Source organism: Zonotrichia leucophrys, chromosome 14, assembly GCF_028769735.1.
Source record: "Zonotrichia leucophrys gambelii isolate GWCS_2022_RI chromosome 14, RI_Zleu_2.0, whole genome shotgun sequence".
NCBI lineage: Eukaryota > Metazoa > Chordata > Aves > Passeriformes > Passerellidae > Zonotrichia > Zonotrichia leucophrys.
Window position 1 is genome coordinate 1,746,739 of NC_088184.1, and position 12,159 is coordinate 1,758,897.

A 12,159-nucleotide genomic window follows, 5' to 3' on the forward strand; every position below is an offset into this window, starting at 1 on the left:
AATTCTTCCTGCTGCTCAAGTTAATGGAAGAGCTGAAAGTTGGTCTACTTAATGTAGAGCAACAAAGATTCCCCGAACGCTCTGCAGCAGCTGAATAATGAAAAAATCCCCAAATTCATCTTTTTCGTTAATCTTAGTTCTTTTTCCATCTCTCCATTAAGCCTCCCATCAGCAAATGAAGACCTTGTCTCATGTTTCTAAAAGTAGTGTTTCTCTGAAAGTGCAATCAGCATTTAAAATGCTAAAATCTTTCTTAAAACGATACTTTGCTGTACTATGGAAGATTATTTGCAGTCCTTAAGAGACAAATAGCAATGATCTAAACAACCCCAAAATAATCCTTCAGCAGTAGGTAAAGAGCTGGTTGGTTTGAGCAGATTTCTGACCCCCATGGTGGTGGAGGTGGTCACTGGTTGTTGGTCCTGCTCCCTGCCTGCTCCTGCTCCCACCTGAGCTGCTCCTGTTCCCACCTGAGCTGCTCCTGTTCCCACCTGAGCTGTTCCCTGCCTGCTCCTGCTCCCACCTGAGCTGCTTCTTGCCTGCTCCTGCTCCCTGCCTGCTCCTGCTCCCACCTGAGTGTTCCCTGCCTCCTCCTGCTCCCTGCTCCTGCTTCCACCTGAGCTGCTCCTTGCCTGTTCCTGTTCTCTGCCTGCTCCTGTTCCCAACTGAATTATTTCCTGCTTGTTCCTGTTCCCCCCTGAACTCTTCCCTGCCTGCTCCCACCTGAGCTGCTCCTGCTCTCTGTTGCTCCTGTTTCCATCTGAGCTGTTCCTTACCTTCTCCTGCTCCCACCTGAGCTGTTCCCTGCCTGTTCCTGCTCCCACCTGAGCTGTTCCCTGCCTGTTCCTGCTCCCACCTGAGCTGTTCCTGTTTCCTGCCTGCTCCTGCTCCCACCTGAGCTGTTCCCTGCCTGCTCCTGCCCGTCCTCCTGGGGCTGTGCAGGCAGCAGGCGCCGTGCACTCCGCACACAGACGTCCTTGCAGTCCACCTCCAGCACGTGGCCACTCCTGCTGCACACAAAGCTGTGGAAAAAAACCAGGAGAGATTTGCTTTCAGTAAGAAACCACCTTGGTTTACCTTGTTTGTGTACAGCAATTCTGGCTCACAAGAAATATAAGAGGTCAACAAGGTGTCCAAGTGTTCCACACACCTCCAAAGAAGTCAGAGCTTCCTATTTAGTTTCCTGACCCTTTGGAATGGAAATTAGCAAAAGAGCTAAAAGCTTGCCATAAACTCCAGAAAGGAGGCTCCCTCTGCCACAGGCTGGCTGAGCTGACAGCTCTGCCTTTGTGGGACAACATGGGGTGGCAACAAAGGTCTGGCTTTGATGATTAAAATAAAACAACAAAGTGTGTGTCTGCATGCAAGAGGATGTGTGCCAGGCTCCTCCCGCTGACCCAGGAATCCAACAGAGAGCTTCAGGTGGGGAGAGAGTCACTAAATATGGCACAACAGCGGCATGGCAAGAGGAAAGAGGCTGTTCTGTGAGCAGCCAAAGCCCTTTTGGGAGGTGACACGTGGTGAGTGGGGAGAGCCTCTCCCAGCTCCAGAGGGCAGCTGTATTTTGAGGGAGAAGCCCAGCACAGTGCTGTGGTGGAGGGGGAAGGAGAATGCTGACAGGGAGAGCTGCAGAGCTCCCTCCTCTGGGCTGCCTGGGACAGGTGACACTGACAGGCTGTAAGAGACATCTAAAGTTTCCCTCATGGTCTGAAGGTTCCCTCATTTGCCTCACAACCATCACAAAGACAGAGACCAAGACCCTATGGACCCTGACTGGAGTTCTGGCCTGGTTGGGGTGGATGCACACAGCCCCTCACAGGGCACACAGAGCCCCTCACAGGGCACACACACACAGGGCACACACACACACACACACACAGCCCCTCACAGGGCACACAGAGCCCCTCACAGGGCACACACACACACACAGCCCCTCACAGGGCACACACACACAGCCCCTCACAGGGCACACACACACAGCCCCTCACAGGGCACACACACACAGAGCCCCTCACAGGGCACACACACACACACACACAGCCCCTCACAGGGCACACACACACACACACAGAGCCCCTCACAGGGCACACACACACACACACAGCCCCTCACAGGGCACACACACACACAGCCCCTCACAGGGCACACACACCACAGGCCCCTCAGTCAAGGCCACACACCACACAGCCCCTCGCAGGGCACACACACACACAGCCCTCGCAGGCCACACACACACACAGAGCCCTCACAGGGCGCACACACACACACAGAGCCCCTCACAGGGCGCACACACACAGCCCTCACAGGCACACACACACACACACACAGCCCCTCGCAGGGCGCGCGCACACACACACACACACACACACACAGCCCTCACAAGGCACACACACACACAGCCCCTCGCAGGGCACACACACACAGCCTCACAGGGCACACACACACACAGCCCTCGCAGGGCCACACACACACACAGCCCTCACAGGCACACACACACACAGAGCCCCTCACAGGGCACACACACACACACACAGAGCCCCTCACAGGGCACACACACACACAGAGCCCCTCACAGGGTGCACACACACACACACACAGAGCCCCTCACAGGGCACACCCAGCCCCTCACAGCCTCTTACAGTGCACGGTCCTCTGGCTCCTGCTGGGGCCCCTCCTCGAAGGCCAGGTCGGTGAACTCCAGGGCGTGGTACTCGCCCAGGGGGACGGGACACGAGCGCAGGGCCCCGCTCCGCACTCGCCACAGCCTGACGTTGTCCCGGCCACACGACACCATCCTGTGCAGGGAGACAGGGCCTGAGCACCAGGGCAGGGCTCCACGGGCCCCCGAGGGCAGGGCAGTGTGCCAAGGGCCGGCCTGAGCACCAGGGCAGGGCTCCACGGGCCCCCGAGGGCAGGGCAGTGTCCCAAGGGCTGCTGGCAGCAAGGACTTAGAGCAGGAATGGCAACCAATGGCTGCAGAACCACAATTCTCAGCCAGCCATGCCAGAGTTATCAAATAAAAAGGGTTTGGGGTGAAGGGACCTTAAAGCTCATCTCATTCCAACCCTGCCATGGGGACACCTTCCATTGTCCCAGGCTGTCCCAAGCCCTGTCCAGCCTGGCCTTGGGCACTGCCAGGGACCAGGGGCAGCCACAGCTGCTCTGGGCACCCTGTGTCAGGGCTCACTCCACCCTCACAGGGAACAATTCCTGCCCAATATCTAAGAATCAATACTTTCAATTTATTTCCCTGGCAAACTACCTGGTATCATCAAAGAAAGCAATCTTCATGGCTTGGATGTCCACATCTGTGTGTGCTTTGGCCAGCACAGTCACGCCTCCACCATGGGTCACCTGAGCAGTGTTCCACACCACCACCATCTGAAACAAAAAAATATGATGGGAGAGCTGCTCAAAACCTTGGCAGCACAAGAGCTTTTCATCCCACAGCTGCTCCAGAGCTGGGCACAAAGTATTGATAACAGAGCTGGAGCAGGGAAATAAAACCCATTGCACAGAGGGTTTAGGACAGTCCAACAGCTTTGCAAAGCTTCATGGCAATATCCTTTTCTGCAATCCATAATTACAGGTTCTAAATCCCAGGGCTGCCTGGCAACAGGGCTCAGACTTGGAGAGAAAATCCACAGAGCAGTGGGAACTCTGCCTGCTGGGATACAGGAGCAGTCCCAGGGCTGGGGGAGCAGGAGGCAGCACGTGTCCACTGCTCAGGACAGCTCTGTGTGCCCTCAGTGCCCATCACCAGGGGCAAGAGTCAAACCCTCTGCCCAGAGCAATCAGAAATGCAGGAGGATGCTCTGCACTCCAGCACCGTGTTAAAACCAAACCCAGCAGCACCTCAGAGGCTGGCATGGGCTGAGGCATCACCCTGGGGGAGATACTCCCCCAGCACCCCCATTCTCCCACCCAGCTTTCCCCCCACTGATCCCACCTCCCCAGCTCCCACACAGATCACAGAACACTGCCACGTGCTGGGAAAAACACAGAGCACTGTGTGGCTTCTCCTTCACTTAGTGATGGCACAGCTAATTGCTGATGGTCGTCACTGAAGGATAAAAAACAGTTCCACTGACAAAACAAAACCCCCAGTCCCATGGAACAAGTTTATTTTTGACTGCTCCACGTGGGATCTGCGTCATCCCCAGCTACAAAGCTGGGTGGCAGCTCCAGTGCCTGGCATCCCTTCCCACAGTCATGCCTGGAGCTGGAAGATTTCACCTCACATCTTGCCCTAAATGCTATAAAAATAACGATATAATCCCCATCACCCTGCCTGGCTCCTAGCTGGGACCATTCCAGGGATAGAACAGCCCCAAAGCACAACCCCAGCATGTCTCTCCAGCTGCTTCCAAAAGGATTTGTTCACTTGCAGCTGAGGAACACCCACAAGCATCAGGCAGAGGGAAAGTATTCTCCAGGCAGCTAATGAGACAGGGATGTCCCCCAAGAACATTTCTAGGAAAGCTGAGAGCAGGGGTTTGCCTGGAAAATAACTACAGAATTTAGGAGAACAGCTCTCCCAGGGAAACCTCCCAGCCTGTGTCAGCTCTCACCGTTTTGCTGTGCACGTCCTTCCCCACACCACACAGAACAGCTCCACTGTGGGAAAAGCTGCAGGAAGAGAGACCTGGTGAAAAACAGCTCCTTGTACCCTGGGTTCATCCTCACCGGGCATGAAAGGGGACAAGCAGTGGGGATGGGGAGACAGCAAGGGCTGAGGGATAAGCTCAGCACAGAGGTGGCAGCACATCCAGGCCAGCCACCAGCAGGTTCAGTGACAAACACAGGCAGCTGTAATTCATTGTTGGGGAAGTTGAAACAGGAAAGCCTTATAAATATGATTGCCTGGCAAAAGATTTTGAGAATATGGAAACTATAAGCGAGATTGAAATGAAAGCAAGCTTTGAGATCCCTCAGTTACTGAACAACTGGAAAACAATGGTGTGGCCAGCTGAAGGTAATCCCCTTTTGATGGAACAACACCCTCTGCTTGCAGACAGGCCCAAGGGTCAGAGCAGACCCTACAGCTTGGCAGAAGGGGCCCAAAGAGGAGTTTACAGGTTTAAAATGTAACACAGTATAGTAATGTAATGATTCTTATAGGCTGTATGGAAATGCCGTAGGATTTGTATCTTGTACTAGATTGGTTAGTGAGAATTAGAATATTCAACACAGAAGATGATTTATTGTATTGTAACAGGAACTTTGCTGTCTTAGCTCTTACTCTTACCTCTTACTCTCTTACCCTCCCATCCTCTCTGCCCCTCTCTTCTCTCAGCCTGCTCTGAGCTGTGTTTGGCAGCTCCCAGCAGGGCCCTGCCCCAGGCCCTTTGCAATGAACCCCAAGTTCCTGACCTGGCTGCAGAGATCTCTGCTCTCCATCTGTCCCGACTGTGCTACCCCCATCAATCCTACATCCATGCCAGGAACAGCTGCTGTGCTGCACTGCTGAGCACCCACCTGAGGGACACCAGGCCGTGCAGGTGGGTTTTGAAGAGGCTCAGGCAGGTTCCTGTGGGGAAGTCCCAGAGGCGGCCGAGGCCGCGGGGCCCGGCCTGCGCCGAGGCCAGCACGGAGCCGCTGCCGCTGAGGGCCAGCGCTGCCACCTGCGGGGACACGGCCACAGGGGAGCACAGAGAGCCCATGGGACAGGACAGGGATGGAGCAGGGGGTGTCACTCACCTTGTCTGTGTGGCCAAGGAAGAACCTCTGCTCGCCAGTCTGGAGGAGCAGGGCCACGATGACGGCGTGGCAGGGGTACACCACGGCCGTGCTGTCCCGCGTCCACAGGGCCTGCAGACCCGACACACAGGACACTGTGGGAATGTGCCCCCTTGAGGGAGTGACTAAACTGTCCTCTGTCTCCTTAAAAAGGAAAAAAGCCCAGAAGTTTCTCTCCTCGATTGGGTAAAGACACCTCACAGGACCTGGGGGACTGCACGTGAAACTTAAGGATATCCAACTGGGCAGGAGCCAAAAAGTCCCCCCTGAACAATTTACTAGAAAAAGAAGACAACAAAGGAACTAATTCCTTTTGTGAGGTGTTTTACCGGGGCAAGGACCTCTTGCACCTGGCTCAGTTTTTCTCAGTAAAGAGCTTGGTTATTTTGCCTTTTCTAAAAACTTTTCTGTTTCCAACACTACCACAGAAGCCATCCTGCTGATTTTATGTCTTCTCAGGTAGCTGAGCTATCCTGGGTGTGAAATAAATCTCCAAAAGCTTATGAGACCCAGCTGGAAGAGACCATATATGAGGTCACAGCTCCAGAACCGCCCCACAGCCCAGGCACAGCTCTCCCCAGCCCTGGCAGTGTCCAAGGCTGGGTTGGACAGGGTGTGGAACAACCTGGGCTCGTGGCAGGTGGCCCTGCCCATGGCAGGGGATGGAATGGGATGGGCTTTAAGGTCCCTTCCGTACCATTGAACAGCAGATCCAAGGAAAATTACATTGCTAGCAGAACCTTGAAATGACTGAACCAAACTAACCCCTCTTTTATGTTAACACAGACCACAGGCAAGGCCCAGTGTGCCACAGAAACAATCCAAACAAGCCCTTCCTTTCCAGCCTCCAACAAAGCAGCACCAGTTTTAATGTGTTAAAAAGAAGTGTAATCTAGTGAAGGGTCTGGAGAACAAATCTGATGAGAGGCAGCTGGTGGACCTCAGCTTGACCTTCTGGGTCTCCACAACCCTCTGACAGGAGGGGGCAGCTGGGTGAGGGTCAGGCTCTGCTCCCAGGGAAGAAGGGAGGAAACAGCCTCAAGTTTTGCCAGGGGAGGTTTAGATTTGATCATGAGAAAATTTCTTCATTGGAAGGATGGTCAAGCACTGGCACAGCTGCCCAGGGCAGTGGTGGAGTCCCCATCCCTGGAGGGATTTAAAAGACATGTGGATATGGCACTTGAGGACATGGGTCAGTGGAAGGCCAGGGATTCCTGGGAAAACCAGCTGGAACTGATGTCCTTAGAGGGCTTTTCCATCCTATAATTGTGTCTAATGGGCCCCATAATTTTTAATTCACCATCCTAACAGCAGAGCAGTTGTCACAGACACTCAGGCTCACCCACTTTGGGATCATTTTCCACATCAAGCAGTGCCACACTCAGCTGCATTTCACACCTCCAAAACATCCATATCCTGGCTACACAGTGACAGATCAACTCCCCAGATCACCCAAGCCACTGACCCATTTGGTGCTGCAGCCTCCAAAGCCAATTATTGTTCTCAGCTTCAGGATGGGATCTGGCACAAGCCCCTGGAAAAGAAAACCAGACAGCACCATCATGCCCAGAGCCAGGCTGGGGTCCTCCCTCCATGGGCACCCCTGCCCCAGAGCTTGGCTCTCTGAAGCACAGAGGCAGCTTTGGGTTGCTCCTGTCAGAGGGAACAACTTGAAAGCATTTAATGTGGCAGAGTCAGAGCTGGCAGCAGGAAGAGCTGGAGTTTCTGAGTTGAGCAGTTCTGCCATCCAGCCCCAGTGATGCCCTGGGGCCACTGTGACAATCCCACACTGGTTTGGGCTGGAAGGGACCTTAAAGTCCCCCTGGCCATGGACAGGGACACCTTCCACCAGCCCAGGCTGCTCCAAGCCCTGTCCAAGCTGGCCTTGGACACCTCCAGGGCTGTCCTGCAGGCTGGGGCTCACCTGTGGGATGGCAAAAGGGCCAGAGCCCTCCTGTACACACCAGGGCAAACCTGGGCTTAAGGTCAGCACATTTGAGCACAGGGTCCCTCTGCCAAGGCAGGGAGAGTGCTAGTGGCAAGAACTGCTCCTCTGCATCTTTGGGACTCCATGAGTTTAACTGAAACCCCAGCATGAACATTGTGGTCCCACTCTCCTTTCAGTAGAAATAAAGGGAAATGCCCCAAAGGAAAACCCCAAAGGCACCTTGTGACCCTCCAGAACTTCACACACCTCCTGTGAGCCCGGGACAGCTCGGGCTGTCTGTCCCCTCCTCTGATGAGCATAGACATGGATGCCACCAGCACTGAGTGGCAGCGGCTGCCTCGTGTCCCCTGCGCTGTGCAGCTTCTCCTCCAGCACGGGGTCTGCAGCAGGCACAGCTCCCCCAGGCCCTGGCACTGCCAGGTGAACCTCAGGGATGCTTTTTGTGACCACAGGACACCGACGTGGCACCTGAGAAAGAGCAAAGCCTCAGACAGAGCTCAGCTCTCCTCCCAGGGCCCTCCACCTGCCCAGGGGCAAGGAGGAAAAATTCTGGAGGGAGAGCAGCCCTGTGGGTACCTGGCTGGGCCAGGTTGTTAACCAGCCCTCTCCTTACACCCCCAGCACTGTCTGTGCACAGTTCATCTCCTCCTGACAGCAAACCAGAGCCTTGTCCAAATGCTCCTGGAGCTCTGGCAGGTTTGGGCCACTGCCCTGAGGAGACTGCACAGTGCCCAACCACCGTCTGGGGGAAGAACCTTTATCTAATATCCATTAAAACCTGCCCTGACACAGCTCCAGCCATTCCCTGGGTCCTGTCCCTGTCACAGGGAGCAGAGATCAGAGCTGCAGCCCCTGACAAGGTCTGCCCTCAGTCTCTTTTTCTCCATCTGATCAAACCAAGTGACTGCTGTACCTCTTAACCCTTCCCCTCTAGACCCTTCACCACCCTCACAGCCATCCTTTGGACACCCTCTAATAAGAGAGGTTGTGCTCCTGTTTCTCCCTCTCTACAGCATGAGGATGGCTCCCCAACACCCCCCACCACACTGGTGAGCCAGCCTGGACCCCAGATCCCACATCACCCCAGTGGGGAAGTGTCACAGAAAACTTTTATGAAAAATCCTTTCCTTAAGATTTTTCCTCCCGAGAAGCTGAAAGTCCTCAGGAACAAAATGTAAACATTGATTATCTGCTGCTGTGGAATGCAACAGGTGCATCTGTGATTGGCCCATGTTGGATGTTTGTAATTAATGGCCAATCACAGTCAGCTGGCTCAGACAGAGAGCCGAGCCACAAACCTTTGTTATCATTCTTTGCTATTCTATTCTTAGCCAGCCTTCTGATGAAACCTTTTCTTCTATTCTTTTAGTATAGTTTTAATGTAATATATATCATAAAATAATAAATCAGCCTTCTGAAACATGGAGTCAGATCCTCATCTCTTCCCTCATCTGAAAACCCCTGTGAACACGGTCACAGGGAAGGGGAAAGCAAGCTGAGGGCAGCTGCCTGCAGCCCCAGCAATGCCTGCAGCCCCAGCAATGCCAGCTCCACACCCTGCTCTGCTCCCTCAGGGCACTGCTCACATTCCTTGGTCTCCACACCTCACTGCCTTATCTATAACTTGAAGCCACACGGATCTGCTGCCTGCACAGAGACAGGGAAGATGGATGTCTGGAGATCCCAAGGTACTTGGCACATCTCCTGTCTGTGCTGCACAACACTGCACCCCCAGGCAGTCACTGCAGGGCTGTGGTCACCAGACCGTGCCTGGAGCAGCTGCCAATGACAACAAGCAGCTTCTATCTCTTAAATTAAGACACAGGGAAAAGCTCCATGGGAAGCAGGAAGGAAGGAGCTGCAGCCTCCTCCATGGTGCACTTACAGCTTTGGGACTGCTCATCTGCTGGACAGGGGGCAGGTCACAGGCTGCTCTGGAGCGTGTCACCAGCTGGGTCGGTGGGTGGCCAGGCTCCTGCAGGACTTGGTCACCTGGACAACACAAGGAGCAGGTGGAGCTCTTTTGGAAACCCAGGGCACCCAGCTGGGCTGGCACAGCCTTGGCTGCCGTCCCCAGCATTCCCACCTGCCACAGGATGTGGGAAGCTCTTCTGGATGGAGTTGTGCAGCAGCTTAGCCCCCTCAGATGGGAACCTGAGCAGAAGCAGAGGAAGGCACTGTGTCACTGGGATATGCATTGGCACCTGGCACTATCACCTGGCACCTCAGCCTGACACAGAGGCCTCTTTGCTGTCAAAGAACCCTCCCCTTGTTCCTCATGGCCCTCACAGGGGTACCAAAGGCAGATGGCACTAAGGGTGTCTTTGTAACCAACACCTAAATGCTGGAGGTGGGGGCATCAAAACCCAGCCCAGGTTCACCTGATCTGTCATTCCCAAAATGGCACTGCCCATCCTGCCCCTCCCAGGGGCACGGGGAGCTCTGGGAGCTGCAGAGGGGTGGGAGCAGCCATACCTGATGTAGTCATAGAGGTCGTGCCACTTCTGCCCCTTGGGCACAGGGAAGGCCAATTCCCGGGGCATGGGAGCCACCCCACGGCAGGACAGGTCACCCAGGCGGGCCCTGGCCAGTGTCACACCTGGCAGGACAGGGACACACACACACACACTGAGCTCCCCAAGCCCAGGGAGCTTGAAATCCCTGAGGGATACAGGCACACACCCTTTCCCACCAGAGCAACAAAGAGCACAAGCCTGAGGTTTGCAACAAACTCACATTTCACAGGTGGGTTCCTGTATTCCTGCAACTCTGAACCTCCAAAGAACCCAGAGCACAAACCCTTGGGTTTCAGTTATAAACCCCCAGGCTCAAGAATCATGTCATTTCACTGATTCAGCAGTTTCATATGATTTCTCTTAAAGCTCATTGCCCATTTTCTTATTTCCTCCATGAATTTTTAAATTTAGGAAAGTGAAACAGAAAAGGTTTCAAGAAAGGTACAGTAAGTTTCAGGAATTTCAAAGCAGCCCCTATAACTTCTTCCTCACTGATGCTTCCCAGCAGGCCAGGCAGTTCAGACAGAATTCCAGCACGAAAAAGGAAAGAGAGAAAACAAAGGATTTGACCAAAGTACCTCTGCCACACTGAGCAGATGGATAAAAAAAGCAGGTTGGAAGATTTCTGACACAAAAAAAGCACAGGCTCTTCCAACAGATAAAAGCACAAGTCTTGCAAAAGTAAAGCTTGATGATACCTTTCATTTTCACCCCTGAAAAAATTTCTAACCTTAGAAAGATATTTAACTTTGCTCTTTTCATTCACTTTTACAGCTGGAAAATGAGAGGACACTTTCCTCCAGAGTTTGGGAGACTGTATTCCCTTCCAGATTTCCTTCCAGTGCCTAAAGGGGCTCCAAGAGAGCTGGAGAAGGACTTTGGACAAGGGCCTGGAGGAACAGGACAAAGGGAAATGGCTTCAAACTACCAGAGGGCAGGGATGGATGGGATTCTGGGAAGGAATTGTTCCCTGGCAGGGTGGGCAGGCCCTGGCACAGGGTGCCCAGAGCAGCTGTGGCTGCCCCTGGATCCCTGGCAGTGCCCAAGGTCAGGCTGGATGGGGCTTGGAAGTGTCCCAAACTTAACATTGTACCAAGTGTTTTGCCTTTTCTGTTCACATCATAGAGCACAAGGGCTCTGCCAGGGCTGCAAACTCAGCTCTGAGCCCCCATGGTCTCCCCCCAGGCTGGGCTGCAGTCTCAGCAGGCAGCAGAGGCCAGCCCAGGCTCTGGGCTCCTCACCTGGCTCGAAGAGCAGGTCGCTGGTGCAGAGGTTCTTCACGAGCAGGTTGCAGCAGAGTTTGACCCCCCTGAGGTGGCTGTAGCTGCGGGCCAGGTACAGGGCCAGGATGGAGGGCAGGTCCAGCACCAGGCACGTCCAGCGCGCGTCACCCGGGGCTGCTCCGGGCACACCTGGGATGAGAGGGATCGTGGGAAAGAGGCTGCAGACAGGGACCTTGCTGGACAGGAGACACAGGGGTCACAGGGCTCAGAATGAAGTATTTACCAGGCAAGATTCCCCCCAGGCCTGTGCCAAGTGGGAAAACATGTCTTGTAGGCTCAGGGATGGGGAAGGACAGACAGGCATCCCACCACCTCCATGGGCTCATGCCTGGCCTGACACTACACCCCCCTGTTTGGGAGAACAGGGATGGGGGACAGCCCAACCAGGAGCTACAGCTCTGACCTGGCTGCAGAGGGGCTCCTGCTCAGGCCCACCACTGTTATCATAAAATCCTGGAATGGTTTGTGTTGGGAGGGACACCCTTTAAACCCATCTCATTCCATCCCCTGCCATGGGCAGGCACACCTTCCATGCCCAGGTTGCTCCATGCCCCATCCAACCTGGCCTTGGGCCATCCCAGGGATGAGGCAGCCACAGCTTCTCTTCAAACGCATCGAGCCACCTTGAGAGCTCAATTTACTCTCTAACAATTAGTTCTGGTGGTGGGGTGCC

The 12,159-nt window shown here is 54.3% G+C and overlaps 1 protein-coding gene across 3 annotated transcripts in view; it reads right to left on the bottom strand.

Annotated features, from left to right (window-relative positions):
- The window catches only part of WDR90 (WD repeat domain 90), a 38,081-nt gene that overhangs the window by 23,672 nt on the left and 2,250 nt on the right, over positions 1-12,159 (bottom strand). For all 3 annotated transcript variants that reach the window (XM_064726106.1, XM_064726107.1, XM_064726108.1), the window contains 12 exons: positions 11,445-11,615; positions 10,163-10,286; positions 9,774-9,841; positions 9,573-9,679; positions 7,934-8,155; positions 7,205-7,273; positions 5,701-5,811; positions 5,479-5,624; positions 4,572-4,629; positions 3,263-3,381; positions 2,640-2,795; positions 895-1,022 (listed from right to left, as the gene is read on the bottom strand). In XM_064726106.1, coding sequence (XP_064582176.1) covers positions 895-1,022; positions 2,640-2,795; positions 3,263-3,381; positions 4,572-4,629; positions 5,479-5,624; positions 5,701-5,811; positions 7,205-7,273; positions 7,934-8,155; positions 9,573-9,679; positions 9,774-9,841; positions 10,163-10,286; positions 11,445-11,615 — 1,479 coding nt within the window. The remainder of the gene's footprint in view (positions 1-894; positions 1,023-2,639; positions 2,796-3,262; positions 3,382-4,571; positions 4,630-5,478; positions 5,625-5,700; positions 5,812-7,204; positions 7,274-7,933; positions 8,156-9,572; positions 9,680-9,773; positions 9,842-10,162; positions 10,287-11,444; positions 11,616-12,159) is intronic.